A 25,193-nucleotide genomic window follows, 5' to 3' on the forward strand; every position below is an offset into this window, starting at 1 on the left:
GCAAAAGGGTTATTGTTGGGGCTTGGTGTTGGCACTACATAATCCACTGCTCCTAGCAGCTGGTGCTAGGACATGGCACAGTCATTTAAACACAAACATTATCATGTGCAAGGACATGGGTTCTAATCCCTGCCCCACTGCTATGGGGGAGCTTCACAGGCTGTGAAGCAGTGCTGCAGATGCTTTTCCTTGTCCCTCTGTTTCCTTCCTTTCACAATTTTTATTTGTCCCATTGAACAAAACGGAAAAGAAAAATGGCAGCCAGGAGAGATAGGCTTGTGGTACAGACACTGAGCCACAACAATAACCTGGGTGGGAAATAAATAAATGAATGAAAGACAACCCAAGTGATTTTTATGCAAATAGTCTGGGAATTCCTGTCCTGTTTCATAATTGATCCGTGTTAACACAGCAACATAACACTTGTCTTTTACTTTTTTCTTACATACTATGCCGGCAGTTTAAAGTATGATATGACCGCGGAGGATTTCAAAGAGTCCTTCGGGCCTTCAAAGGCATACAAGTTTAAAACTCGAAAACTGTTTCTCTCATTCTCTTTTAAGCATACAGTGCAGTTGAAGCTACATGTCAGGTGATATTACCACAAATGCAGATCTGAGAATTCTGCTCATTATTAAGTCTGTCATTAAAGACATTTACAGTATGAAATAGAGAGACATTAGCTACTAGAGAGGTAGCTCAGTGGGTAGAGTGCACTCTTGTGTGTGTAAGGTGCCAGGTTCCATCCCCAGCACCACACATGACTTAGCTGTGCTCTGATATTTCTAAAGTGAAATAAAATAATCCTTTAAAAATGTGACTCTTCCACCATTTTTATTTTAGAAAATAGTTGTTTTTCATAAATGTTATTTGTGTGGGCAAAATACATATATGCAAAAACACAGATAAATTTCAAAAATGGGGCTGGGTGGTATGCACACATGGTAGAGCACAGAGGCTACCATGCATGAGGACCCAGGTCAAGCCCCCAGTCCCCACCTGCAGGGGCCAAGATTCACATGCAGTAGAGCAGTGCTACAGGCATATTCCCTTCTCTCTGCCTCTCTCCTTATACACCTATCAGTCTCTTACCTTCTGTAAAATAATGACCACCAATAATAATAATAATAACAACAACAACAACCAGGTAGAGTGAAGTCATGCATCCAATGAGCCCTAGTAATAACCTTGGTGGCAAAAACAAATCACAAAAACAGTATGCCAAGTAAAAGACAGTCATGAATACATTTAATTTAATTTGTGTGCATTTCTGAAATGGAAGAAATAGTCTATAATGACAGAAAGTAGATTAGTTAAAAATTTTTTTTAATATTTATTTTCCCTTTTGTTGCCCTTGTTGTTTTTTACTGTTGTAGTTGTTGTTGTTATTGATGTCATTGTTGGATAGGACAGAGAGAAATGGAGAGAGGAGGGGAAGACAGAGAGGGGGAGAGAAAGATAGACACCTGCAGATCTGCTTCACCGCCTGTGAAGCGACTCCCTGGCAGGTGGGGAGCCGAGGGCTTGAACCAGGATCCTTACATCGACCCTTGTGCTTGGCGCCACCTGCGCTTAACCTGCTGTGCTACCGCTTGACTCCCAGTAGATTAGTTTTTATCAAGGTCCAGGGAAATGGGGAAGTAATAGAACAGTCAGAAAAGAAATTTTAAGGGGTAATGGAAATATTCTAGATATTTATATGAATGTAGATTACATGAGTATTTGTATCTGACAAGTTTTGATAAACCACACACAGCCTCTGTATCTTACCTAAATTAATCATTTTTCAATGAAAAGAGAAATTTCAGATGTTGGTATATATAAATGAGGATATATATAACAGAATAATATTAATAGCAGCAGAATTATATATTCTTTTTGTTATATGATACAGTTTTTAGTGTGTCTTTATACTGTTAACATTTTAATTCATTTATTTTGGATAGAGACTGAGAGAAACTGAGAGGGAGGGAGAAGACAGAGGCAGAAAGAGAGAATACCTACAACACTACTTCACCACTCATGAAGTTTCCCCCTGAAGGTGGGGGCCAGGGCTTGAACACAGGTCCCTGTGAATAGTATTGTGTGCACTCGATTAGGTGCACCTCCACTTGATCCCCAATATTGTCTTTAATAAGGCAGCCCTGCTTATGGAAAGAAAGAAAGAAAGAAAGAAAGAAAGAAAGAAAGAAAGAAAGAAAGAAAGAAAGAAGAAGGAAGGAAGGAAGGAAGGAAGGAAGGAAGGAAGGAAGGAAGGAAGGAAGAAAGGGGATGGGAAGGGAAAGAAAAAAGGTGCTGGTCTGCTGGCACAGCAGGTAAACATTGTTATAATACACAAGGACCTGAGTTCAAGTCTCCTGCCCCTACCAGCAGATGGGAAGCTTCTTGAATGCTAAAGCAGTGTTGCAGGTGTCTTTCTTTTTCTCTTTTCTCTATCACCCCTCCCTCTCAGGTTCTCTCTGTTTTTATCCAATAAACAAACAAATACATAAATATTTCAAAGCACACCTAAATTAGGCCCCTCAGGAGAGTCACTGAAAAGGTGACATTTGAACAAAGACTTGAAAGCAGTGAGGGAAGCAGCTGTATGCATGTACATATAGAAGGAGTGTGCTCACAAAGAGAATGTGTACACACATATATGCACACATGCACGAGAGAGGAGAGAAAGAGCGGGTGAGAGAGGAGGAGGAAGTATGATGAATGGGCTCTAGAGTTGGGAGGTGTCAGCAAGTCAGTAATTTAGTAGTGTCTTAGTGATAAACTCAAAATGAAGGTCAGTAACACCCAGAAGTGTACTGCAAACTGCTTTTTAAAACCTGGAATAATATCAGAAAATAATAGTAAGATAATCCCTTTTATTCTTTTTTATTTTATTTATTTTCCCTTTTTGTTGCCCTTTTTTATCACTGTTGCGGTTATTACTATTGTTGTTATTGATGTTTTTGTTGCCGGATAGGACAGAGAGAAATGGAGAAAGGAGGGGAAGACAGAGAAGCGGAGAAAAAAACAGGTAACTGCAGACCTGCTTCATCACTTGTGAAGTGACCTCCCTGCAGGTGGGGAGCTGGGGGCTTGAACCGGGATCCTTATGCTGGTCCTCAAGTTTCACTCCATGTGCACTTAACCTGCTGCGCTACAGCCCGACCCCCCAATTCCTTTTATTCTTAAAGGTTTCACTAACTCGGTTATGTTGAAAATGACACCTCTGATTATAATCTGCAATTGGAAACCAAGAGATAACTACCATTCACCATTTCTGTGGGTTTTTATTATCACTATTATTTTTATACATTATTTTTCCTTTTCTTTTTGTTTGATAGGATCAAGTAAAATTGAGAGAGGAGGGGAAGACCGAAATGACATTCCTGCATATGGGAACAGAGGCTCAAACACAAGTCCTTACAAGTGGTAACATTTGCACTCAACCACATACACCACCACTTAGTCTGCTATGTTTCCTTTTTAATTTCCACTAGTCATTATTGGGGCTCAGTGTTTACACAGTGAGTCTGTCAGTCCTGGAGGGTTTTTTTTTTTTCCTCCCCATCCTCCTGCCCTCTCTCCCTTCTTTCTTTGACAGGAGAGAGATAAATTGGGAGGGGAGAGGGCATTGAGGTAGACAACTAAAGCACTGCTTCACCACTCGTGAAGCTTCCTCCCACCAGGTCTGGAGTAGGGGGCTTGAACCCAGATCCTTACACATGGAACATGAGTGTTCGACTGGTGCACCACCACCCGGTCTTTCTCTCTCTGACTCTACAGCTCCCTGAGGGAGGAACCGGAGACACTCATTAGTCATCAGATGGTGCTCAGGGCTTGTGAGTTAATGATGCACCACACAGCTATCTGATCCTCAGGTGACACTTGGGACGCAGATGATGAACTACAGGCCTCACAACTCACTTTCCATTTCAAGATATTTCTTGAACTTTTCCTTGTCATGACAGGCAACCAAATTGATTAAATCCAGTCACAGGATTTGACACTACAGCCAGCAGACTTCTATTTGTTGATTGCTATTGATTTTCTTTGATACTTCATCTAAAAATCAATAGTTGGAAAGAAAAATAGGCTTGGTTTACACATTCTTAAACATACTATTGAATGCTGCAGGAGGCACAAGTTTGGCAGGGCCTGGGCATCCCATTATAAGAAGAGCTCTTAACAGGTGAAAGCAAGGGCTCTAGATCGATATGCAGTTTTCTTTCTCAATCAAGCAGAGTGGCTATAAATTAGGCTCATCAGTGTTATTTTTTCAAGGCTTACTTGATGCAAACAACTTGGAACTTTTTTTTTTTTTTTTTTTTTTTGAGAGGGAAGGGTTTCCTTGAACTTAACAAAGGATAAGTTACTGTGAAAGTTTTGTTTGTTCTAAAGGATAGCTGTGGTACCTGGAATTCATCCGGGCTTTTATCTTCTTGGCTTTCTTTTTATTTTTTTGCCGATCTTCTCCATCTTTCAGGGGCTCTGGTAGAACTGTATTTTCAACCACGATGTCAATAATATATTTCTTTAAGGAAAGGTGTTCCTGAAAGATAAATAAATTAAATAAAGATGATCATTTAAGAAATAGCAGTATCACTAGACTTTAGTGAGTATAAAATTATGTAGATGAAATTAAAAGTAGTCTCAATGAAACAACGGTTACTACAGTAACCTTCAAAAACTTAAAACAGTTTTACTTGGAATTTTCATGGACTTGACAAATAATACTATACACCAGTTAAACCAAATGCTGAGGAGGTAAGAACATAATACCTAACCCTTGCACCACACAATGTAACAGACGACGTAGTACATGTACAAAAACTAAGCAGTAGCATCATTTAGAGAATTTGGTTGCTCTAGGAGCTCAAAAAGGGGGGGGGGGATCACTGTGCACTGGGGGTGATGTCATTTGGTTTGGTTGCTGCCCTCTGGCCCCATTTTTCTTGCCTCCCTTCTTCCATGTTTCCATGCCAAAATGCCAACCCCTATCCCACACCCTGCTAGTTTTTACCCTTACCTGAAGAGGTTAACTTGGTTATAATTACATCCTCTCAGATAGTCGCTAGCATTGCCAGGCAATGAAGCAGCCTTAAGACTTGTACTCACAGTCCTTTCTGAAATTCTTTTAGGATCTCTTTTCAAATTCCCATTCTCCTTAACCCTGCAGATCTCTTCTTCCTCACTGACAACTTTTCCCACTATTCACCCAATCATTACATTTCCTCAAGTTCCTTCTAACTCTTTGCTTGGTGGATCATCTTCCAATTCCTGTTCTGACTGTTGGGAGTATTGCAGAACTACCCTCAACATTTTCCCCTTTAAAAAGTTTATTGTGAATGAGAGACACAGAGGAGAGAACTTACTGATCCACCAATTTTTTTTGGTGCAGTTCCAAGGATCAAGCCAGAGTCTCAGGCATACAAGGCATGTGCTCTACCATTTACAACCTCTTCAGTTCTCCCCTCTTCTTCATTCAAGCTCACTCTTTCTTTTTTGTAACCTTTTTATTATATTTATTTATTTATTGGATAGAGATAGGCAGAAAGTGAGAGTCAAGGAGGTTACAGAGAGGAAGAGAGACAGAGCGATAGCTGCAGCACTGCTTCACCAGTCGTGAAGCTTTCCCCCTGCAGGTGAGGAGTGGGGGCTCAAATACTGGTCCTTGCACACTGTAACGTGTGTACTCAACCAGGTGTACCACCATTCAGCCCCTCAACTAACTCTTCAAGTACAGTGACTTTTCATTTACACATAATTTGTTCCCAATTTTTTCCCTGTTAGGATGGATATATCTACTGTATTCTGTATCAAAATGCCACCTGAAAATCCCCAACTAGCGGAAGTGTTCCTACCAAAAGCATTTCCAAAATAGCATTTCACAGTGAAACTCTTATAACTTACATGTAGATATACATAAATCTACTCCTCCCAATGTACTCTGCATTTCAGTAAACGGTCAATTTGCACAAGGGCTCCTATCATATACAGCATATAAATGTATCATACTCAACTTCAAAGTATCTCCCCAAATCCAATCACTCCTTTCAACCACTGTCCTGGAGTGTAAGGCTTTCATTTGTGTTACTGTAATAAATTCTTAAAACTGGTTGCCCAGATGCTAATTTGCGTCCTATGTCTTTTCTTTCTTTTCTTAAATCGCCACCAGAATCATTGCAGGGGTTTGTTGCAGAAACGTGAGAAATCCACAGATAGTGGTGGCCATTTTCCCCATTATTATCATTATTAATGTTATTTTTTGATGAAGACAGAGAGAAACTGAGAAGGACAGGAGAAGTAGAGATGGAGAGAAAAGAGAGCCCCCGTAGCACTATTTTACCACCAGGAAGCTCCCCCACTGGAGGTGGGGACCTAGGGCTTGAGCCTAGGTTGTTGCTCACAGGGATATATGTGTTCTCCTGTCTCCACCCAGTCCAACCCCTATGTCTTTTGTTTGTTAAAGGAAAGTAGATGATTTTCTTTTCTTTTTTAAATATTTATTTATTTATTCCCTTTTGTTGCCCTTGTTGTTTTACTCTTGTAATTATTATTGTTGTTGTTACTGATGTCATCATTGTTGGATAGGACAGAGAGAAATGGAGAGAGGAGGGGAAGACAGAGAGGGGGAGAGAATGACAGACACCTGCAGACCTGCTTCACCGCCTGTGAAGGTGGGGAGCTGGGGGATCGAACCGGGATCCTTACTCCGATCCTTGTGCTTTGCACCACCTGCTCTTAACCCACTGTACAACCGCCGGACTCCCCGATGATTTTCTAACATATAAATCACACCCTTCCTCTTATCAAACTCTTCCTTCCTCACACTAATACCAAGAGTCCTTACTATAGCCTACTAAGTACCCATCAGTGACCCATCTCCCAGCACGCTCTCCGTCGTTTTCCCCAATCTAGCCTCGCTGGACTGCACGCTGCTGTTTCTCACGGTCACCAGGTATCCAACTGCCTCTAAACTCTGTATGTTATTCCCTTGGTCAAGAATATTCTTCTAGATACCTGTGTAGTCACAACCAAAAAAGAACACTCATTCATAGCAACACACTCCACTACTTTTCATTTCCTTCTAGCTCTAATTTCACCTAACAGTCACATACAATATTCATTTGCAGTGTCCTGAAGTGAAATAAATGTTTCATAAAACATGTTTTGTTCATTAATATTTCTGTGTCTGATACAGTGCCTGGCATATGGCAGGTATTCAATATGTATATATTAAATGAATGAAAAAGGTAGAGTAATAAGAGCTAGTCATAGTATTTATGATCTAAAGGTATAAATCCTGGACCAGAGAGATAGCTCAGCAGTATTAAGACTTAACTGTGTGACGTTCCAGGTCCCCAGTAGCACATATTCCGGGATTGAATAGTACTCTGGAGACTATCTCTTTGTCTCCTTCTTCCCTTCCCCCCACCCCTTTTGCACATATGCAAATAAATATATAAAAGAATAACTCCTGCAGCTAGCACTTACACTATAGGGATTATAATTAATAATGGTTTATTATCCATTTCAAAGACGCTAAGAGAGTTTATCTTGAAAGGTGTCATCATAAGCAATAAATATGACTCTATGGTGACAGATGTTAACAAACATATTGTGGTGATCATTTTACCACATACACATTTATCAAACGCTGTGTTGTACACCTACAAGGAACACAAGAATATGTGTCCATCATAGCTCAATAAAAAGTACAAAATAGCACTGCTGGGGATTATTTACTACGTAAATAGACTGAGGCTAAGTATTTTACCTATAATCATGCATAAGTACTTAAACACACACTTAGAACATACTTTTATAAGGTATGTCTTTTCTTTACCCCATCTTAACTATAAAGAAACAGACACAAAGAAATTATTCAAAGTTAGAAAGCCAAAATCACAACTGAGCAATTTTATAAATAGTAAATATAGCCTAAACTTCAATCCAGAGGGGTTGGGTGGTGGTACACTTAAATTATTATGTAGCTTTCAGGAGTACAACATTATAATTTGACTTCTGCACATAATACATTATGATCACCAAAAAACTAAGCTTTAGCCCTGGCCACCATCGAACAAATGACCCCCTTTATCCAATTATTTCATCTCTTACCCCCACCTCTCTGTTAGCTACCATTTGTCCTTATAGTCTAAGAGTTTGCTTTGTTTGTTTGCTTTGCCTCTTTCCCTTTTTAAATACAGGTGATAACACGCAGGCTATGTCCTTCTCCATCTCACTTACTTCCCAAGGCTAAGAATATTCGTTAGCTCCATCCATGCTGCTGTGAAAGTCTAAATTTTGTGTTTCCATATAGCTGAGTATTACATATTATACATCACCTCTTCTTTATATATTCTTTCATTAATGGGCACTTGAGATTGTTTCCATATCCTTGACTACTTAAAACAATGCTGCATTGAAGACAGGGGACATATATATTTATCTCTCCAAATTAGTGTTTTTATATTGTTGAAGTAAATACAGAGAACATGAGCATGGCTAATCACATGGCATTTCTATTCCAAATTTCTTTTAAAAAATATTTCATATGAGGGGGTCGGGCGGTGGCGCAGTGGGTTAAGCGCATGTGGCGCAAAGCGCAGGAACCGGCGTAAGGATCCCGGTTCGAGCCCCGGGCTCCCCACCTGCAGGGGAGTCGCTTCACAGGCGGTGAAGCAGGTCTGCAGGTGTCTATCTTTCTCTCCTCCTCTCTGTCTTCCCCTCCTCTCTCCATTTCTCTCTGTCCTATCCAACAACGAATTGCATCAACAAGGGCAATAATAATAACCACAACGAAGCTACAACAAGGGCAACAAAAGGGGGGAAAAATGGCCTCCAGGAGCGGTGGATTCATGGTGCAGGCACCGAGCCCAGCAATAACCCTGGAGGAAAAAAGAAAAAGAAAAAAATATATATATTTCATATATATATTTCATGAGAAATATATATATGAAATAGTTTCATGAGAGAGAGAGAGAGAGAGAGAGAGCCAGAGACCCCAGAGTACCACTCTGGTAAATGCAGCACCAGGGATCAAGCTTAGGTATTCAAGTCCAGTGACCTATTTTCCATTCCTCACTATTATTAGTTTCTTTGTGTCTATTCCAATTTTTTTTTTTTTAGGATGTTGAATCATGTCAAATGATGCTAGAGTATTTACTGAAAAGAATCATGATTTTAGGGGTCAGGTGGTGGCATAGCACTTAAGCACATATAGTACTGAGCATAAGACCTACTCAAGGATCCATATTAGAGCTCCCAGATCCCCACCTGTAGGAGGATTGCTTCACAAGCAGGTTTTCAGGTGTCTTTCTCTCTCCCTCTCTATCTTCCCCTCCTCTCTCAAATTCTCTCTGTCCTGTCCAATAAAATGAAAACAATGGCCACCAGGAGCAGTGGATTCATAGTGCTGGCACTGATGAGTCTCAGCAATAACCTAAGAGGCAAAAAAGAAAAAAACAATAATAATCATGATTTTTATTCTTCCTTTTGTTTATGTAGCTTTCTATATTAACTGGTTTGCTAAAGTGGTTTATTTATTTCCTCTACTAAATTTTTGTTTTGATTTATTATTATTTTTCTAGTTCCTTTAGGTATAAGGTTATTTTGTTTGATAGTTTTTTTGTTTTTTTTTTCCTGAGGTAGGTCTATGTGGCTATACACCTGTAGAAAAATTTGGACTTTATCCACAACCACCAAGAATCATGTTTCTTTTTTAAAAAATCGTATTTAGTAGGGCACCAAAGTAAAAACCCAGTGGTGAGGGGTAGACATGTAGCTTCCTGGGCCAGTGGGGGGTGGGAGTGGGCGGGAGGGATGGGTCACAGTCCTTTGGTGATGGGAATGGTGTTTATGTACACTTCTAGCAAAATGTAGACATATAAATCAGTAGTTAATTAATATGAGAGGGGGAAATCAATCGTATGTCTCAAAGTTTCTCAAAAGACAAACTGAATCTTTTTAATATATAGGCTATGTATTTGATATGCGGACTCTCTCAAAAGCCTAGACCAAGTAGATTAGAAGCATCCAATAGCACAGCTATATACAAGATACTGGATACTGTACAGCAAACCATAACAAAGGGACTTTTCAAAGTTAACCCAATTAACAAATAATGTGATGATAATATTAACTATCGATTGTCTTTTTGAACCCTAAGACAGCAGGAATCTCACGTCTTCACTATAGAGCCCCTACTTCCCCCAGTCCTAGAACCCTTGGATAGGGCCCACTTTCCCGTATGCCTCTCCCAATCCATATCAAATAATATTGCATCTGCCGATCACAACCTAACCAACAACGATTGCCACCTCAACATGCTTCACTTCAGACTGTCCAGAGACTTCATGTGTGGAATGACAACCCTTCAGCTTCATGACTCGGGTGAGACCTTTCCTTTCATAGTATTCTCTAATTCCATCTCAGGTGGTTCACTTTCTAATAAAGTCCCAAAACCTAGATATACACCAGGTTCTGTGAGAGAGAGCATATGTTCACACGTATCCGTAAATTACTGCAAAATATATACCTGAAAGCAGAAGTACACTAGAGTTTGCAGTGAGTACCCCCCCTAACACTTCCTCTCCACTATTCCAAGCTTTGGGTCCATGATTGCTCAACAATTTGTTTGGCTTTGTATGTTAGCTCTCTTTTCAGTCACCAGGTTCCAGATGTCATCAGGATGCTGGCCAGGCTTCCCTGGACTGAAGACCCCACCAATGTGTCCTGGAGCTCAGAGAGGCAGACTGGGAGTATGGACCGACCAGTCAACGTCCATGTTCAGCGGGGAAGCAATTACAGAAGCCAGACCTTCTACCTTCTGCAACCGTCAACGACCCTGGGTCCATGCTCCCAGAGGGATAGAGAATGGGAAAGCTATCATGGGAGGGGGCGGGTTATGGGGATTGGGTGGTGGGAATTGTGTGGAGTTGTACCCCTCCTACCTTATGTTTTTGTTCATTAATCCTTTCTTAAATAAAAAATTTAAAAAAAAATCGTATTTAGGGAAATAGCATAATGGTTATGCAAAGAGACTCTCCTGCCTAAGGCTCCAAAGTTCCAGGTACAATCCCTCACACCAACATAATCCAGAGCTGAGCAGTACTCTGGTAAAAAAAAAAAAATCACATTTACATATACATTCGCACATATAGACATACATTATGCAGTCACACTAACTTTCTAAATGTTAAATTAAAACGTCTCCTCAACAATTTGTTTGGCTTTGTATGTTAACTCTCTTTTCAGTCACCAGGTTCCAGATGCCATCAGGATGCCGGCCAGGCTTCCCTGAACTGAAGACCCCACCAATGTGTCCTGGAGCTCTGTTTCCCCAGAGACCCACCCTACTAGGGAAAGAGAGAGGCAGACTGACCAGTCAATGCCCATGTTCAGCGGGGAAGCAATTAAAGAAGACAGACCTTCTACCTTCTGCAACCCACAACAACCCTGGGTCCATGCTCCCAGAGGGATAGAGAATGGGAAAGCTATCAGGGGAGGGGGTGGGATATGGAGATTGGGTGGTGGGAATTGTGTGGAGTTGTACCCCTCCTACCCTATGGAGTTGTTAATTTATCCTTTCTTAAATTAAAAAATAAAAATTAAAAAAAAGTCTCAATACTACAAACAAATGAAAATATATTTCTACTTTTGTTTAACTTAAGAGAAACATTTTTCTTAACATCAAATCAAAACTAACTAATGTCAATAATGGAAATATAAATTCAATTATAATGAAGAATAAAATTAGTTCTGTTTTTCAACAGATCTTGCCAAGCATCTATGACAGGGGTGGTGTTTTTTTTTTTGTTTTGTTTTGTTTTTGCCAAGGGCCATTTGGACATTTATAACGTAATCTGTGGGTCATACAAAATTCTAAATTTAAAAATTAGCATTTAATGTTGCCATGAAAGCAGCTCTGGTTGCACTGGCAGGGCCAGACCAAATGATTTCATGTGTTTTATACAACCCAAGGGCTTGATGTTCCCCACCCCAAACTATGAGATCAATTTTAAGAATATTCATATGTTTCTGTGCTTTCTCAAGTTTGACTTCAAGTTTTACAGAAGGCAATCTTTTTATATTGGAGAGACTAAAGGTTTATAGTAAATACAATTTTTGGAACATGTGTAAAATTTCTGTTTTCTACAAAACACAATAAATCACCTCTAGGCCAGGTCCTATTCCACCATCATACATCAGAACCTGAAAGCCCCCTGCCCCTGAGTTCTTTACTTTGGTCCAATACACCAAACCCAGTCCAAGTTCTGCTTTGTTACGCCAATGGTTCTTATTTCTCAACTTATTTCTCAGTGGGATCATCCCATATTCATCCAGAAGGTAATCTCTTGCAGAAAGGGAGAAATACCTAGAATATGCTTTAATGAAAGAAGCTGTGTTTTTTTTTTAAGGATTCAAGTATCTCCCTTGACTGCTCTTTGTTTTTATTAGTGACTTAATAATGGCTATAAGGTCCTCAGATTACAGGAGAACAGTCCCACAGCACACCCATCACTCCAGTTGTATGCTCTCCCCCTTGGCCCTGGCTCTCCACCCTCTCCCCAAGCATAACCATCGTAGTTTTCACAAAAGCTTAGTGACAGTTTAAGTACCTTTGTCATCTTCTTAATAAGTCCATGTGTATCAGTTCTTTATATTACATATATGAGGAAAACCATGGCAGTTGTCCGTCAGAGAAATGCAGGTCATTTGGTAACATACATAAACTATATAACATGAGTTTATGAACACAAACACCAAATTGAAGAAGCTAAAGGTATTATATATGATAATAAGGAGAAAAACAGATATAAGAAACATCTAAAAAGTACTAGAAAGAAACTGGCATCATTTAAGACACAGAAAATGGTTTGCTTTTAATTCTGTTATATATAAAAGCCTATGTACAACTTATACAAACATATTATATATAAGTACATGTAAGAGTCTCTTTGAAACTGTTTTTATCTCCCTGTCTTTTGCTTGAACACCTTCTATCCATTTCTTCCTCCCCTTCCATGTTTTAAAGTTGTCACATATTTATTTATTTATTTTTTATTATTTATTTTCCCTTTTGTTGCCCTTGTTGTTTTATTGTTGTTGGATAGAACAGAGAGAAATGGAGAGAGGAGGGGAAGACAGATGGGGAAAGATAGACACCTGCAGACCTGTTTCACCACTCCCCTGAAGCGACTCCCCTGCAGATGGGGAGCCGGGGACTCAAACCGGGATCCTTACGCCAGTCCTTGTGCTTTGCGCCACCTGTGCTTAACCCGCTGCGCCATCGCCTGACTCCCCACATATTTCTATGGGTTGTATTTCTGAGACTTTTACTGTGTATCACTTGTTGAGTGTTAAAAGGTCCTTGTTTCTTTTTTTGTGGGACTCTTTTCAATAACTCTATTGAAGTCTGGTAATAGCAAAGGTTGCCAGAAGGTCTGGTAAGGTTACCAGAAAGTCTGGTAATAGCAAACTCCTTTAGCTTTTCTATGTTTGTTACTATTTTGGTTTTCATTCATATTTGAATAATTTGGTTTTTGTTCATGTGAGGTAAAGTGTGTGTGGCTGGCAGTTGCTATCTTTTAAAACCTCAAATGCACTGCTCCACTTTCTCCTAGCCTCCATGGTTCCTGTAGAAAAGTCTAATGTCCAGCTGGGACCCTATTTGGGGAGTCCTGAGATTCCCAAATAGACATGATGGGCCTAGACCTCGAATAAATCCCTCTCTCCATTGTTACCGGTCATCTCTATCAGGAACAACACAATAGACCCCTTTGTGGGCCCCCATAGGACCTTGCCCTCAACTTGGATCAGCAACGGTAGAGAATGTTCCATCCTCCGAAGGGAGGATGGACAATGAACTCTATGCTACACCTGAGGAAGATGGATCGATATTGGGGCAGCTTGGAATGTTCCTACTCATGACCACAGAATGTGCGCTCAGATCTAGAGGGATGCAGAGGTCACATAGGCTCCTAAGCTGAATATGGGCCCCAGACCAAATCAAATCGATGGGGTTTACAGTCAACAATATCTGTACACCTTTCCCATATTTGGGAGCTACTCTCTTCCCTGATCCAGCTTTCTTTTCCTTTTCTAGTCATGACATCATCTCCTCAGACAATAATTTGGATCCACCTGCATATCAGATTTCAGGCTCAGGGGAAAAAAGAAAAAAAAAAAAACTTGTATAGCCACAGGCCCTTTGGAATATAACTAAAATAGGCCTACTAGCTATCTACAAAATGGAGGACCCCCAACTCTTCATCTGCACTACTCCAGCCTTTAGGTCCATGATTGGTCAACAATTTGTTTGGCTTTGTATGTTAACTCTCTTTTCAGCCACCAGGTTCCAGATGCTAGCATGATACTGACCAGACTTCCCTGGACAGACAACCCCACCAATAAGTCCTGGAACTCTGCTTCCCCGGAGCCCCACCCTACTAGGGAAAGAGAGAGGCAGACTGGGAGTATGGACCGACCAGTCAATGCCCATGTTCAGTGGGGAAGCAATTACAGAAGCCAGACCTTCCACCTACTGCATCCCACAATAACCTTGGGTCCATCCATACGGGGATAAAGAATAGGAAAGCTATCAGGGGAAGGGATGGGATACGGAGATCTGATGGCGGGAATTGTGTGGAGTTGTACCCCTCTTATCCTATGGTTTTGTCAATGTTTCCTTTTTATAAATAAAAAAGAATTTTACTAACTACTGAAAAAAAAAGTCTGATGTGAGTTTAACTAAGCTGCCTTTATAAGCCACATTCTTTTCCCTGGCAGCTTCTGAATTTTTTTTCATTGTCCTTGACTTCTGATAGTTTCACTATGATGTCTTGGAATAGATCTACTTAAGTTAGAAATTTGGGGGTTGGGAGTCAGGCAGTAGTGCAGCGGGTTAAGGGCAGGTGGCACAAAGCGCAAGGACTGGCATAAAGATCCCAGTTTGAGCCCCCGGCTCCCCACCTGCAGGGGAGTCGCTTCACAGGTGTTGAAGCAGGTCTGTAGGTGTCTTTCTATCCCCCTCTGTCTTCCCCTCCTCTCTCCATTTCTCTCAGTCCTATCCAACAACAATGACATCAATAACAATAATTACAACAATAAAACAAGGGCAACAAAAGGGAATAAATAGAAATAAATAAATATTAAAAAAAGAAATGTGGGGATTCTCTCTGCTTCCTGAGCATCTATATCCTGATCAAATCCCAAATTTGGAAAAAAATTATGTTATTTTCTGGATTATTTCTGCTTCCTTCTTTCCCTCTTCTTTTTCTTAGACTCCTATAATTCTGCATTTGCTTACTGGCATCTTTAATCTCTTGAAGAGTTGCCTCATTTCTTCTAAACCTTTTTTCTCCTGTTTTGAAGTCAGAGCATTTCCGGTTTGTCTTCTCTCTGGTGTTCTCTCGTCTACATGGGAAAGCCTACTTCCTCGGCTTGCTATTTGAGACTAGAACGCATTCCACGTGCCCTTCACATCTTGTAACTGTTTTTGAAGTACTCTTTTTTTTTTTCCTACTAAGTGACCCTTTGTAGTCCTGGATTTCCTTCTTAACCCATTTCTCCATAGTAAGGTGAGAGCTTTGTATATCTTCAAATTTCCTCACAAGGGAGTTCTGGATCCCCATCATTAGATACCTGACCATCTTGATTTCCCAATGTGAAGATTTTCCTAGTTTTACTCATCTTTTATCATTTCTGTTGTTGGCCAGCAGGTGGCGATGAATTTTTTGCTTGGTATGTGAGTTAAGTGGGGAGGAAAGTAGTACTGAAGAAATGAAGTATGGGGGCCACGTGTTACAGTATGCAAGGACCTGGGTTCAAGCCCACAGTCCCCACCTGCAAGGGGAAAGCTTCGTGAGCAGTGAAGCAGTGCTGCAGATGTTTCTCTGTCTCATTTCCTCTCTATCTTCCCCTTCCCTCCAAATTTCTGATTCAATCCAATAAACAAAGATAATAAAAGTTAAAAAAAAAAGTGAAGTAGTCTGGTGCCTGATGTCCCTTAAACAGAGTCCTATTGGGGGGGGGGGTTCGGGGTTCGTCTCAGGTCTTCCTCTTTTCACCAACTGATTTCTGAAACTGGGAATTCTGCTGTGATCTCCAAGCCACTCTTTTCTCCTATAGTGGAGTCTGACCCCATCACCAGGGTCTCTATAGCAATAGGACACCTTAAAGTTGGGTTGAAAGCTTTGGGTCCATGATTGCTCAACAATTTGTTTGGCTTCGCATGTTAACTCTCTTTTCAGTCACCAGGTTCCAGATGCCATCAGGATGCCGGCCAGGCTTCCCTAGACTGAAGACCCCACCAATGTGTCCTGGAGCTCTGTTTCCCCAGAGACCCACCCTACTAGGGAAAGAGAGAGGCAGACTGGGAATATGGACTGACCAGTCAACGCCCATGTTCAGCGGGGAAGCAATTACAGAAGCCAGACCTTCTACCTTCTGCAACCCACAATGACCCTGGGTCCATGCTCCCAGAGGGATGGAGAATGGGAAAGCTATCAGGGGAGGGGGTGGGATATGGAGATTGGGTGGTGGTAATTGTGTGGAATTGTACCCCTCCTACCCTATGGTTTTGTTAATTAATCCTTTCTTAAATAAAAAATAAAAAATAAATAAATAAAAGTTGGGTTGAGTTCCAGCTGCCACAGTATACAGTGTTCCACTCCCTGATTCCCCCATATGGTCCCCTGGGGTTCATTCAAGAGTCCATGGCTTCTACAGCTCTAAACAGCAGACCCAAATTCCTTTTCTTAAGCCACTTGGTTCCTGGGCATTTTCATGGACCCAGCTGAGGTGGTGGTGCATCCTATAGAGCACACATGGGCCCTTTCCTTTAAATCCACCACACAGACTCAAAGCAATTGCAAATATGGCACCCACGGCAACACAATGTTTGTTTTTGCTCGAAGTCTCTTGCTCCTTCCCCTTCTGCTCCCACTGTCCACATGCAATCTTCAGATTAGTTATGTTCCTTTCTTTACCAGAAATCCCAGCTGCTTTTTTATGAGATCTGTTCAGTTATTTTGTTGTAATGTTTGTTTTTGGAGGGAGAGTCAACTTTCAGGGACTAGGTTGCCACAGCTCCACCCTATAAGTCCTTGACTGGTCATCTTGTATTTGAGTCTATGAGGCAGAGCAAATGTAAACTGGCAGTTGAAGAATGATGACTAAACTGAATCTCCTAAGAAACAATGCTGACCAAAAGACTCGGGTTCTGCTTTATGAAACCAGTTAGAGTAACAAGTTCTAATCTGCTCCACATAATTCTACATTCACACTGCTCAAGATAGAAAGCACATCCTTCTAGTAGGATCTGCAAGCCACCTTGCTGCTCAGGATCTAGCATGCAGTGTGCACACAGGTATGCAGCACTCCCTTCCACTTGAATCCACCCTCAGCAGTCACCCACCTCATGAGAATGAATTCCTTAATCACTGACTCCCTACTCATAGTTTTAGGTTCCGGCTATGATGTGAGCCCTGCCCTGAGTCCTAACCCAACCTTCAAACTCTGATCTTTGATGGTATTTTTTCTTAAAACCTCAAGGAACAGGTGAGGACATGAAAACACAGTAAGCGGGAGTCGGGCTGTAGCGCAGCGGGTTAAGCGCAGGTGGCGCAAAGCACAAGGACCGGCATAAGGATCCCGGCTCGAACCCCGGCTCCCCACCTGCAGGGGAGTCGCTTCACAGGCGGTGAAGCAGGTCTGCAGGTGTCTATCTTTCTCTCCCCCTCTCTGTCTTCCCCTCCTCTCTCCGTTTCTCTCTGTCCTATCCAACAACGACGACAACAACAATAACTACAACAATAAAACAACAAGGGCAACAAAAGGGAATAAATAAATAAAATAAAATATTTAAAAAAAAAAAAAAAAGAAAACACAGTAAGCTCCTCTCTCCTATGTAAAGTACTGTTTTATTTTATTTTTTTTCTTATTTCAGATAGAGTAGAGAACCAGAGTCAAAGAGACCACAGTACCAAATCTTCCTTCAATATTGTGGGGACCAAGCTCAAACCTGGGTTGTGCACATGGCAAAGCAGTACACTATTCAAGTGAGTTATTTGTACTGGCCCTGAAGTGATGCTTGCAATCAAGTTAACTACAGCTCTGGCCATCTGAAAATGGCAACCCTGTCTTTGTTGTATACATACAATCAGCTAGTCACATGCTCAGTCTTACTGTCAAATACAACAACACACACACCAAACAAATGAAACCCAACACATTAAGTCAGCATAATGGTTATGCAAAGAGGCTCCAAAGTCCCAGGTTCAATTCCCTGCACCACCATAAACCAGAGTTGAACAGTACTCTGGTTAAAAAAAAAAAAAAAGGCCCAAAATATGTTTTTTTTCTTTACGAATATTCACTGCAGCAGTAGGAAACTGATAATACAAGATATAACACATGTATTATGATGGTATTATATAGGCTTGACTAATTTTAAACAACAGTAATGATGTGAAAAACATTTGTCATATAATGGTAAATAAAAAAATTAAGCTTCACCTCTACACAGTGTATTTTATACACAAATAAGTGTAGAAGCTTTATATATTCACTTACAAAGAGAAAACAGATTCAAAATGTTAATAGTAAGCATTATTTTTCTCAAGTTTTCTACAAAGAAAATAATACTTTCATCATAAAATTGATACTAGTAGGAAGATGCAAGAAAAAGCAATCTCTTTAAAGAATAGAAGGCTGAGCTACATACAGTAACAGTTGTTGTAGCCTAACTTTTTCTATAGGAGAATGAGAAAAAAAAATAAGTAAAATATACACAGTTCTCCTAGGCCATAGTCAAAAGAAAAAATTTATATATAAGAGTGGGAAAAATAACAGTTTATGCAATAGATGTTCAGGCCTGAGGCTCAGAGACCCTAGAATCAATCTGCAGCACCACAATTAGCCAGAGTTGAGCAGTGCTTTGGTTGACATATTTTTAAGTACATTCTCTGAGATACAGTATCTATGATTTAGACATTTTCAAAATTTGATATCAAAATATAAATCAATCAGAATCATAAATAATACCAAAGGTCCCTAGATTTCCTTCTTTCTTAATTAGAAAAATATAATTCCTAATCTCACAGAATCCTGGTCAAGTTCAACTTTCCTATTGCTAAGTCGTAATTGGTCATTCTGCCTATCTGATATTGGTCATTTATTTTAAGTAAGCATTAAAAGAAGGCAATGTTTTTCCTCTAGGCACTAATGAGCAGACTGACAAAATAGAAGTCAGTTAAATAATAAAGAGAGTTACGTAAGGATACATGCTGCAAAGCACTTTTCTCAGCCTCAGTTTCCACTCTACTATGATAAAGAAAATAGTCAATAAACTCTAGTTTCTAAGAATCAATGTAACAATACAAAAAGCTAATTAATGAAGGTCAACACACACACACACCCCACACACTTTAAGTCATTTTAAAGTCACGATTATGAATTTTCACTTAAACAATATTACTACAATATGAAATACTAACAATGCACACAAGGAAACCAATACCTATACAGACATGATCTCATCAAACCTTATACACTTCTAATTCTTTTAATTACCTTTTATGGCACACTTGACCAAATCTCTGGCCTTCCTAACATAATTTACCATATTAAATGGAATAATTCATACTGAGGTTTATGACCTTGATATTCTATCAGATTCCTCTAGGTTCACATAGTTTTTTAATTTTCAAAAGAGACATGAAAAAATTAAGCTATAGATGAGTTCATGATCTTTGAGAAAAAGAACATAAAGTTCTAAAAATAGCTTAAGCAAGAAAATATAAATGACACATACTGAATTTTACTAAAATGCCATTACTAGAACTTTCTAAACTAGGGTATCAATATTTTTAAATGTTGTAAATCAAAATAAGGATCTGTTTACCTTTATCTAAAAATATTATAATACAGAATTGAGAATTCTTAAGAGTACTAACTTTTCTAAATCAAAACAGTTTAAACATGTCACCTTTGTAGAAGGTTTAATAGCTGCAATAAAAATGCATTTTTCTTTGAAAAACCAGGGTCTTCTAGCGTTCCCTATATACCAGCAAACAGAATAAATAAGTAGAGGGCATTTTACATTTCCTCTTTGCCTAAAATGAAGACTGAGAAATGCTAGCTACTTGGGGGATTGGAACCTATTTGTATTGTTTCTGCAGATGATGACAAGAATTAGAGGAGTAAGTAATGAGGGAGAAGTAGAGAGCAAATAGGAAAAAAAAGGGGGGAGTTAGGAAAAAAATGAGGTAACAAATATTAAAATTAAAGAAATAATGGAATGCTTTAGTAAAACAAGAGGCCACTTTATGATGACTCTCTACCATATACTTTGAATACCACCCTCACAGGCATATTGCAAACAGTAAATTACAATTTAGCTTATTTAATTTTAATTCATGACCTATTCTGTATCATAGTCTTACGTTAACTGCTTTATAAGTTAAGGAGATATGATTCTCTGGGTGTCAGAGTTTACCTCAGAATTAGACTAAAATAACATGTAGAGAACTATTATTTTGACTGATATCATTCCTCCAAATAATATTCTAGCAGATTCTACTCTAGAAAGAGCTCAGAGGAAAACTAATGGTAATGACAGATTTCTTTAAATGGGATCAAACATACCGAATCAAGTGCCCACAGATTGTACCCATAGTCTATTCAAAAGTGAAAGCACCAAAATAAAGTTTAGTTATTCATACTTAAATTAAACTGTGAAGTTTATGAGAGATGGTGTCCCACTTGTCTGTTTTTCCCTGCTACCTAGACTAATGCAGATAGCACAACACTTTAAACATGGGAATTAAAAGTTTCAGTCTCATTATATTGCAATAAATTTAAATTTAGCCAAATTATAAATATGAAATGAAATAAAGAATATAGCGTCTTCTGTCTAAATCATGTTCTTTAGGACAACCTTATTTTGATAAATGCAAGACAATGACAACTTTTTTAGCTTGATGGGTTATTTTAATCATACAAAAGAGTGCACTCTGCCAAGGTTTCTTTCTACAGGTGTAGGACACACTCATGTTTATATCAGTCACAATCAATATATTATTTGAAGTGACAGAGGAGAAAAATGAAGCAAATGAAATACTGTGAAACAGACACCATGCAAAAGAAGAAAAGGCCATCTTCTGATAAGGATGATAGGCTACCATCTGTCCCCCTGCCACTCAGTGACAATTACAAATACTCCATCAGCTTCCTGGCAGGTGGAGATGATAAATGAGGTAAAGACTTCTTTTGCAGATTCTGATGTTCCCTTCTGATCTCAGGTTTAATAGATGACTCAAAGAAAAGCCCCGAGTTCAACAAGCTGATTAATTTGTCATATTGTAAAGATGGAGAAAGGGCTGAGCTCAAAACTGTAAACGTGAACAGTTTGGTTGTATTGAGCCAAACTGTGTAATAAAATGGCTTCTCAGAATTCTAAGATTTCAAATTTAGCAATCAGAAGTCATTTCAATAAAATTCCTGTAGCAGTTTACTGCATATTGTGTGGTCAAAGGGATGATAGTTCTCACAGTAAGAGCCAGAGCTTTCCAGCTGAGTGCTTTTGAAAGCCCCTGTGAGAAAAGCTAGAGGAAATATAGTCAGTTAACTTTTAAATGTTTTAGAAAAAATACATGTGAAAAATCTAAATTTATAGATAATAAAAGGGTAGAAAGAGATATAATGTTCTGTAACTAGTTAAGAAAGGTGAAATGGGGGAGTCGGGCGGTAGCGCAGTGGGTTAAGTGCAGGTGGCACAAAGAGCAAGGACTGGCATAAAGAAAGGTGGAATGGCTATATGTATATAAGACAAGGTAGCAAAGAATACTACCAGAAGTAATGGTGGTCATTTCCTGATAATAAAAGAGTCAGTATATCTAATGGGCATTATTAGGACTTGTGCAACTAATAACATAGCTCTTGAAGTACCTGAAGCAGAAACTGGTTGAAGTATTAAAAAGAAGAGAGAGAGAGAGAGAGAGAGAGGAAGAAAAAAATAAAAAAGAAAATTTACAACTGAAACCAGAGATTTCAATGTCCTCTCTTAAAAGTAGGAATAAAATAAGCAATGAAGTAAGTAGATAAAATTTACTGAAGTATTTTCACTACCTGGATTATCATAATTGATTTCATGGAGCACAAATGTACTAAAGTTCATTAAACTATAAACTTAAAAATAAATGCTGAACAATGCATGGGAGTTATACTTCAAAACATTTTTAAAAACAACAACAAATTTCCAATTTAAATAAATCTAGGCACTACAATACCAAGTGGAAAAAGAGTTAAGCTATATGTATATATTAAAATTTTACTTCATAAACAAAGGAACATACAAACAAAACCAGAATTTCTTACCAGGAAATTCTCACTAATCTTGAGCATTAGGTAAACAGATGCTTATTTTATTCTTATTCTACAAGCAACATATATATATCATATGTACTATTTTGTATATATATACTGAATGTCAACAAAAAATTTTTTAAGTAGATAAAGATATGTCACAAAAATATTGAATGAAATCTAGTTCATCTATTATTGTCAAATAAAGACTTCTAAGAGACATTTTCAGCATTAGAAAAGTTTAACTTGCTTTGAGATTCTATTAATCAAGTTGATGTTAAAGCCAAGAAACAACTGCAAAAAATACCAATAGAACATTATTCAAATTTGCCAAGAAGAAAGAAGCTCCAGAGGTCCCCTAGGTCCAATGCCCAGTGCCACATTATGCCAGAGCTGAGCTGGACTCTATTCACACGATCAATCTGTCTCTCTCTCTCTCTCTCTCTCTCTCTCTTTGTGTAAGTACCGCACGCAGATTGTGCCACTGGAGCTCCTCTCTCTCTCTCTTCCTGTGTCATTATCTTATATAAGAAAGTAATTAATATTTAAATGATGGCAAATTTTAAACTGTATTTACTTAACTACAAATCAAAATAAAAATATATCCCTAGGAACATATATAATTTTATAGAAATGTTAAACCAAAGTCTCAAAGATGACATGAATCTATATTAATGCAAACTGTTCCAGGAAAAATATATAAAGAAAAAAGATATAAACATATAAAGATCTTACAAAATGGGAGTTAAAAGTCAACCCCCTCAACATGATAAAAACATCATAAAAACTTGAAAATTAATTATAATAGCAAACTCAGAAAATCAACAGGATAAAAAGCCTTTTATTAGGCATAAAATGCCAAGTTACTAACTAACCCATATAAAATCTACGGGTTGCTTTATATTTCAAAAACATAAATCTTATAGGTTGATTAAAACAGCTGAAACGTGGCAAGAGTAAGTTATCCATGTCTTAATTCATCTGTTCTTGGGTCATTTCAATAATGCCAAAAAGTCAATTCAAATTTAAGAATGCATGTGCTGGGACTGGGTGGTGGTTCACTCATTTGAGAACACATGTTACACTATAAAAGGATTCAGGTTCAAGCTCTCAGTCTCCACCCGCAGGGTGAAAGCTTCACGAGGGAGGAAGTGCTGTAGGTGTCTTCCTCTGTACCCCCCTATCTCCCTTTCCACTCTCAATTTCTCTCTGTCTTATCAAATAAATATTTGGAAATTTTTTTTTTAATGGATGTGCTTTCCTGAAGAGATCTCACTAAACCATCTCCAACTACAGGATACTATATTTGAACTCTTGTAATGGCATCAAAGAATGGTACAGAAATTTAAAAAAAGAGAAGAATTTAGAATGTAGTTGGCCCAAATTTCACTATGTTAGACTTTATGATTGCAGATGCATTCATTTATGTTATTTTAAAGAACAAAACCAAGGGGAAAAACAGAAGATCCCATGTATTTTATATTGTTTGTCATCGCTGGGGCTTCACTGCGTTGGCCTTTTTCAGACAGAAAGACAGAGGAAGATATAGAGACCGAGAGCAAGACGGCGCAACACCGAAGCTTCCTTCACTGTAGTAGGGGCCAGGCCTAAACTTGGGTCCTGCACATAACAGAGGAAACACACTAAGTGAACTAATTTGCTCTTGGCCCAAATTTACATTATTAAGTGCTTTGCCTTTTATCAGAGTAACTCATATACATTATCTAAACCATCAAGGGCATAGAAGTAGCTTATGTTATGCAAAAAGACTGGCATGCCTGAGATTCTGAGGTCCCAGGTTCAATCCACTACACCACCATAAACCATAGCTATGCAGTGCTCTGGTAAACAAAATTAATTAACTAATCAGTCAAACAATCAATGGTTCATGGAAAGTGTATTTCTCTCGATATTCCTCACTTCTTTCCCTAACCCAGAGGCAACTTTTTTAGTTATTTTCTCCATGTTCTTGGGTTATTTATTTATTTATTATTGGATGAAGACAGAGAAAAATTGACAGGGGAGGGGAAAATAGAAGAGAGAGAAAGAGACACACCTGCAATCCTGCTTCAGCACTCATGAAGCTTTCTCCCTGCAAGCGGGTACCAGAGGCTTGAACCTGGGTCCTTGTGCACTGTAATGTGAGCACTTAAGCAGGCGTGCCACCTCTTATCCCCCATATTCTTTAATGTATGTTACATTGCTAGTTCTTCATTTTTTGTTTTTGACTTATCTACTAATGTCTCACTACTAAACCTAAGAATTGAGCTCCAGTCTCTGAATCTTGGTCCTACTACAGACACTTCGTTTGTATCCCTCCTTTTTTCTAAACATGAAGAAAGAAAAAAGAGTTACATCAATTTATTTAAATGACAGTACTATGGAATTGTCAAATTACTTCCTGATACTGAAATATTACATAATCTGAATATATATATATATATATATATATATATATATATACACACACACATACACACACACACACACACACACACACACACACATACACACATTTCTTAAAGCATAAGACCAAATTGTTGAATTCTGAAAGTTGTGTTTTATCTCTGCAATCTTCCTGAAAGAACAAAAGTTGTCATGGAGCGAATGACAAAAGATGTCAAACTGTCAGAATAATCATTACTAAGATTCAGTACCTCTGGGTCAAGGTGAACATTCCTTGCTCTTCAATAATTGTGTCATTTTGAGACTAAAAACCTGACCACTGAATTTTAGATAAAGAGTATCATAAAAATCTTCATTAAAATAAAAGCATTTATAATCCATTATTTACTAAAGAGAACTATATAGCCTGCACTGGGAAAATGTTAAACTATCTT

General features: G+C 38.8%; 1 protein-coding gene across 2 annotated transcripts in view; it reads right to left on the bottom strand.

Moving 5' to 3' along the window:
* SCAPER (S-phase cyclin A associated protein in the ER) overlaps window positions 1-25,193 on the bottom strand; it is a 326,131-nt gene that overhangs the window by 202,180 nt on the left and 98,758 nt on the right. For both annotated transcript variants that reach the window (XM_060174708.1, XM_007525770.2), the window contains one exon: window positions 4,395-4,531. In XM_060174708.1, the coding sequence (XP_060030691.1) occupies window positions 4,395-4,531 (137 nt within the window). The remainder of the gene's footprint in view (window positions 1-4,394; window positions 4,532-25,193) is intronic.

Source organism: Erinaceus europaeus, chromosome 16, assembly GCF_950295315.1.
Source record: "Erinaceus europaeus chromosome 16, mEriEur2.1, whole genome shotgun sequence".
NCBI classification, from domain to species: Eukaryota; Metazoa; Chordata; class Mammalia; order Eulipotyphla; family Erinaceidae; genus Erinaceus; species Erinaceus europaeus.